The 6,931-nt window shown below is 41.8% G+C and overlaps 1 protein-coding gene across 1 annotated transcript in view; it reads left to right on the top strand.

The window, feature by feature from the left end:
* The first annotated feature begins 501 nt into the window (after positions 1-501).
* The window catches only part of LOC139405503 (nuclear receptor ROR-alpha A-like), a 260,164-nt gene continuing 253,734 nt past the window's right edge, over positions 502-6,931 (top strand). The window contains exon 1 of the mRNA XM_071147889.1: positions 502-730. Coding sequence (XP_071003990.1) covers positions 577-730 — 154 coding nt within the window. The 5' untranslated portion in view covers positions 502-576. The remainder of the gene's footprint in view (positions 731-6,931) is intronic.

The following is a 6,931-nucleotide window of genomic DNA, read 5'->3' as shown; positions in this document are numbered from 1 at the left end:
TTAGCCGAGGCATATTCTTCGTCAGTTATGATTTTGTACATTTTTTGGTCAATAAAAAATAGGCTATAATATAATGGGATGTTGAAGTTGTGAGCAGTCGTCAGAGGTACAGGTTTTTAAACGAACAAGAGATAGCATATTGGGTACCTCTCCCAATGTGGCTATATACACATTATGATGTTTGAACACAGTGATGATAGACTATAGCCTACAATCAGACGTTATCCTGTAAAATGAAAATTGGGATGATAAACTTAATAGGAACGCGAGTTGGCTGCATCAAACTGCTATCACATGATCTAATACTCGCAGGCACTAACTAGCCTACTTACTGTACATCTATTCATCGGCTATTGACAACCTCTCCCTTTTCAGTTGTAGGCCTATGACTGAAGCTCTCTCTAGCGCTGCCGGTGGACAATCAAACCAACACACCCACCTCTTGACACACTCGCATTTTCTCATTTCTTAGTTCTACTATAATATAGATAGCTAAACGGACTCTCGGAGCTCACAAATCATAGAGACTTGTCCTGAAAAACTAGCAATAGTTTAACAGTAAATCTGAAATTCAACATGGAGTCCCCTCCAGATCCAGCAAGCGACCCGGGCAACAGCGCCTCCGAGCCGGTTACCCCGGCCAGGGAAACCCCGGTAAACCTGGAGACGCTCCGAAAAGCGGACCATCCAGCCCCTGTTCGAAGGCAGACCTGTTCAAGCACCAACAGAGGTAAGAGGCCGACATCTCACATCACGAGAAATATTGATTGATTACCGATTTGATGCATCAAACTTCAAAATGAATTCTTTATATGGAGAATTTAAATGACGGAGGTCTCAAATAAGCCATGTGTATAACTAAATGTTTTAAACCACCCGGAACATAAGATGTATTCTTATTGCGCTGCATTTGTAATGTTTACCATATTTATTATGATGAGAGAGTTGCTTCTGTGTTGCCTTAGGTGTTCAAGCACAACTGAGAACTGACAGGTCCAACCGTTGTCGGATGATGTGTCATTGTGAGACAAATCAAACTCTGAATAAAACAGTTATAGTTAGGATAGTGTATTAAACAGGTCGATTACAATTGCCTTAAAACGCAAGCACGGCAACCAGCTATATTATCGTAGTACACGTGTATCAGGCTACACAATGGTGCTAAAGACAAGTGAACTTTGGAAACTGTATGCTATCGACAACCAGTGCCTTCAACTTTAAAAGCGACATGTATTTTATTGTCGTATTTGTTTCGTAGTGACAGGCTACAGAATAGATTGTGTGTGTGTGTGTGTGTGTGTGTGTGTGTGTGTGTGTGTGTGTGATATAGACTCATCAGCAGCAGGAATTTGATTTACCTTGCCTTGCGTGTGCGCTCCAGATCTGATACATTGTAGCGGACAGAAATGAAGGGTTGACAATTGCCTGATGGTGGACATGATGGACAGTGGACACTGTGATCATTTATCAAATAAATTATGTTATTGTGTTGGTCCCGTATACATGTATTACGAATATGCGAGATTGAGTACCGTCGGTGTTGTACAGTACAGACAGTATTTAGCCACACCCCCTCTAGACTGCTTCCATTCAATTTAGTTCATCCAAGTTAAATGGAATATAATAATACTCAAAAGTACAGTATATTCACCTGCTATTATGACACTAAATTACATATTAGACATGTCAGTGTATTCATTGCTCTGTTGTTTGCATGAGCACATTTCCTCTGCGGAAGGGGTAGCCTATGTTTAGAGTGTGATATGGTGAATGTGGAATGTAAGCTGGTTATGTAACAGGTTTAGCCATGAACAGAGGCGCGCACTGAAAGAGAGAGAGAAAGCGAAAATCATTAGATATTATTTCACTTTGTGGATGAGTTCTTGACTCCTGAGGTCAAGACATGTGTAGGCTAATGGTTCTTAACACTACTCATTCCAGCTGCATAAAATAATGATTTGTGTGAAGACGAGATAGTACTAAATTAAACAAACTTGGTAGATCCCAGCCAGTGCTCCGTTATGTAATACCCGGCAAAGGCAGTTAGTTATAAAGGCATTTTGGACAAAAGCTTTTTAGGTTGATCTCATGGCTGTTTTATGAAGAGGTCTGGCTTCTAGACGCTCCTAGCCTGCTGACCCATATTCACCCCCACCCATTTATGCATTGGATTAGTGTCTGGATAAGTGTCTGGAAGAGGAAGACAGGAAAAAGAATGCCTTTGCTCTGTTATGTAATGCTTGAATGGGTAAAAAAAATGCATGTTCAGTGGGACAAGCCTCATTCAGAATGCTTTAGTTAAAGGGACATTTCCAAAATGTTTAACTTCATATTCATCGTTGTGTGTTTCTAGGTTTTCTAGTAAAAAAGATAGAGGAAGATAAATATTTCCAATGACATCATCAGTGTGCATTGTGTGGTTTTAACCAATTATGAGTAGGCATTGCCAACTAATTGTCTACTAATTGGTTGATGATGTCATTGGAAACACAAATCTTCCTCTATCTTTTTTTTACCACAAAACATAGAAACACGCATGTCTGTCAAGTATTAAAAAAATATATATTTCCCTTGAATATCCATGGTATGCTGGCAAAAGTTTTCAATAACAGGAAAATAAAAAAATGTTACTGCATTATTATTATTCCCCAGCTGTTTAAAAAAAATATAATTCTAACAAATATGATACAATCCTAAAGTAAGATTTTTCAATTATCAACACTTTTTGTGTGGTTTCTGTGATTCCAAACTCGGTCCGCGGTAGGTGCCCCACCCACACACCCCGGGTGCCGGTGCCGGTTTTGGTTTTTGCCCTAGCACTACACAGCTGTTGCAAATAACTCATCATCAAGCTTTGATTATTTGAATCAGCTGCGTCGTGCTAAGGCAAGACCGAGTTTGGGAAACCCAGTTCTAGAGGCTTCTTTTTTCAAACATTTCTTTTATTGAAACTGAAACATTGTTAGGTATTTTGTCCACTATACATGAATTGATTAGAAATATTTCTTATTGCTATTGGTTGGTGGCACAATCCAATATGAGATCACAAAAAAAAGTGAAACAATAAAAATGCCAAGTTAAGCATTTCCAGGATTACAGTGCTGGGTTCAGACACTGCAGACGCTTAGCCGTTTACTGAGGATCCCTTTCCCTTTTCACATCCGTGTATTGAGGAGGATGCACATTTACTGTTTTAACCCTGAGCACTAATACCCTATAGGAAAGGCTTACTTCATCAGAAGCTGTGCTGGAAGGCTTGAGTGGGTCAGAGAATGGGCCTGGGAGGTCTGTGGATATCATTAGTGGAAAGAAGGGTGTTATTTTCATATTGCAGGATCCCTCAGTTCGTGAGGAGCAAATTCGGAAACAATCAATATTAATGGCTTGTTATGTAAATTGACAGCCTTCGGATGAAGCCTCACAGTTACTCAGTGAAGCTGCAGATGTGATGATGCCCAGTCCAAAACTCTGCACTGTTTATCCTTGAACGAGCCTCAGATTCGCTTGTGTGTGTGTGTGTGTGTGTGTGTGTGTGTGTGTGTGTGTGTGTGTGTGTGTGTGTGTGTGTGTGTGTGTGTGTGTGTGTGTGTGTGTGTGTGTGTGTGTGTGTGTGTGTGTGTACATAACCTCACTATGGAGACTCTGCTCTGAACTGTTAAGACTAAGGTATCATGGTATGGGTAGTGATGACTGTGGTGCATGCTTGTAGCTCAGGCTTTAGATGTGATTTTAATATTCATTCATAATGTGCTGTGCCGTTGTAACATCATTTTCTGCCGTCTGTTCAGGACTTCCCCAGTAACATCAGTTGGCATGCCAGACAACATCATTTTGTTTTCTCCTGACTGCAACATTACTGAAACAATACTAGCGCCCACCGCTAACTAGTAGCCACTTCAGCACAGGCTTACTCCAGCAGGTATATTTTTTGGTAGGACAGTGATACACTCATAAATATTTGCACAGAGCTCAATGTAACCATATCACACAAAACCAGATGATTGTGCAGGGTGGCTTACCTATTATCGCAAACTTTGTTAGCTGTTTCCTGTCTGTCATGCAGGCTGAAGTTATACAACGCCTTAGACACTTTCTACATACAGTTGAAGTCGGACGTTTACATACACCTTAGCCAAATACATTTAAACTCAGTTTTTCACAATTCCTGACATTTAATCCCAGTAAAAATTATCTGTCTTAGGTCAGTTAGGATCACCACTTTATTTTAAGAATGTGAAATGTCAGAATAATAGTAGAGAGAATGATTTATTTCAGCTTTTATTTCTTTCCTCACATTCAAGCTGGGTCAGAAGTTTACATACACTCAATTAATATTTGGTAGCATTGCCTTTAAATTATTTAACTTGGGTCAAACGTTTTGGGTAGCCTTCCACACAATAAGTTGGGTGCATTTTGGCCCATTCCTCCTGACAGTGCTGGTGTTACTGAGTCAGGTTTGTAGGCCTCCTTGCTCGCACACGCTTTTTCAGTTCTACCACACATTTTCTATAGGATTGAGGTCAGGGCTTTGTTATGGCCACTCCAATACCTTGACTCTGTTGTCCTTAAGCGATTTTGCCACAACTTTGGAAATATGCTTGGGGTCATTGTCCATTTGGAAGACCCATTTGCGACCAGGCTTTAACTTCCTGACTGATGTCTTGAGATGTTGCTTCAATATATCCACATCATTTTCCTACCTCATGACGCCATCTATTTTGTGAAGTGCACCAGTCCCTCCTGCAGCAAAGCACCCCCACAACATGATGCTGCCACCCCCGCTCTTCACGGATGGGATGGTGTTCTTCGGCTTGCAAGCCTCTCCCTTTTTCCTCCAAACATAAAGATGTTCATTATGGCCAAACAGTTCTAATTTTGTTTCATCAGACCAAAGGACATTTCTCCAAAAAAGTACAATCTTTGTCCGCATGTGCAGTTGCAAACCGTAGTCTGGCTTTTTTTAATGGTCGTTTTGGAGCAGTGGCTTCTTCCTTGCTGAGCGGCCTTTAAGGTTATGTCGATATAGGACTAGTTTTTTTATAGATATAGATAATTTTGTAACTGTCTCCTCCAGCATCTTCACAAGGTCCTTTGCTGTTGTTCTGTGATTGATTTGCACTTTTTGCACCAAAGTACGTTCATCTCTAGGAGACATAATGCGTTTCCTTCCTGAGCGGCATGACGCTGCGTGGTCCCATGGTGTTTATACTTGCGTACTATTGTTTGTACAGATGAACGTGGTACCTTCAGGCGTTTGGAAATTGCTCCCAAGAATGAACCAGACTATTTTCTTTCTGAGGTCTTGGCTGATTTCTTTTGATTTTCCCATGTTGTCAAGCAAAGAGGCACTGAGTTTGAAGGTAGGCCTTGAAGTAGATCCACAGGTACACTTCCAATTGACTCAAATTATGTCAATTAGCCTATCAGAAGCTTCTAAAGCTGGTAAATACTTTTCTGGAATTTTCCAAGCTATTTAAAGGCACAGTCAACTTAGTGTATGTAAACTTCTAACCCACTGGAATTGTGATACAGTGAATTATAAGTGAAATAATCTGTCTGTAAAGAATTGTTGGGAAAATTACTTGTGTCATGCATACAGTAGATGTCCTAATCGACTTACAAAAACTATCGTTTGTTAACAAGACATTTGCGGAGTGGTTGAAAACTGAGTTAATAATAATTTTTTCAATTTTACCCCTTTTTTCTCCCCAATTTCATGGTATCCAATTGGTAGTTACAGTCTTGTCTCATCGCTGCAACTCCCGTACGGACTCGGGAGAGGTGAAGGTCAAGAGCCATGCGTCCTCCGGAACACAACCCAACAAACCCGCACTGCTTCTTGACACAATGCCCATCCAACCCGGAAGCCAGCCGCACCAATGTGTCGGAGGAAACACCATACACCTGGTGACCTGGTGCCAAAGGAGACGCCTGGTGACCTGGTGCCAAAGGAGACGCTAGTGCGCGATGAGCCAAGGTTATCCCTGCCGGCCAAACCCTCCCTAACCCGGACAACACTTGGTTAATCGTGTGCCGCCCCATGGGCCTCCCAGCCGGCTACAACAGAGCCTGGGCTCGAACCCAGAATCTCTGGACGCACAGCTAGCACTGGGATGCAGTGCCTTAGACCACTGCACCACCTGGGAGGCTGAAAACTGAGTTTTAATGATTCCAACCTAAGTGTATGAAAACTTCCAACTTCAACTCTAGGTACCATTCCGTATGCAGCTTTGTTTGGCTGAACATTATTGGTCCAAAATAACCACGTCATGGTATGGTTTTCCCTTTCTGAACATTTAAGGGGACTTTCACCTCCACAGTCAGCCGATTGGTTCTATGTTGCGGACGGAGGGAGCCCTGTGGGCTGGAGTTGTGGCATGTGTTTACTCTGTGACAGAAGATGGATGGCTCACGGGGGAGCAGAGGCCTCTAAACAAGGTTCTTCACAAAGCCTGTGAAAGCCTGAAGCTGGCACGGTGCTCACACTACCCCGTTGGACAGCAGCGTAAGTGAGGCTGTGACATTCTCAAATACCAGCTGGATTACGGTTCTCTGCTCGATGAGGAGGGCCAAGCAGCAGATAGCCACCATGCGGACAGCCAGGGCACATCCTGGAGAGCAACTCGTTTGTGTCTTTCTTTTTGGCAGATAGACCTTGACAAAATAATGGTCTCTGTCTCTTGCTTTTGTTAATACTTCGAGGAGTGTGAGGTGTCCCAAAATGCAAAATGCATCATACTGGCTGTATTTCTGTATTTTTAAAGTTCTATATCTTGAAAACTTGATTGCTGACATTTAGGAAAAACATTTAGGGACTATATCAACAATGGACTAATGGACCAAAATGTGTTTTTTGGTTAAGCCTAAACATCTGGAGTTATAGCTCTAAACTTCACACGTATTTCATAGCTCTGAGTGTTTGATATTGATG

This window comes from Oncorhynchus clarkii, chromosome 1, assembly GCF_045791955.1.
Source record: "Oncorhynchus clarkii lewisi isolate Uvic-CL-2024 chromosome 1, UVic_Ocla_1.0, whole genome shotgun sequence".
Taxonomy (NCBI): Eukaryota; Metazoa; Chordata; class Actinopteri; order Salmoniformes; family Salmonidae; genus Oncorhynchus; species Oncorhynchus clarkii.
The sequence above is the reverse complement of the archived record's forward strand: the minus strand, read 5'-3'. Positions and strand labels throughout refer to the sequence as shown.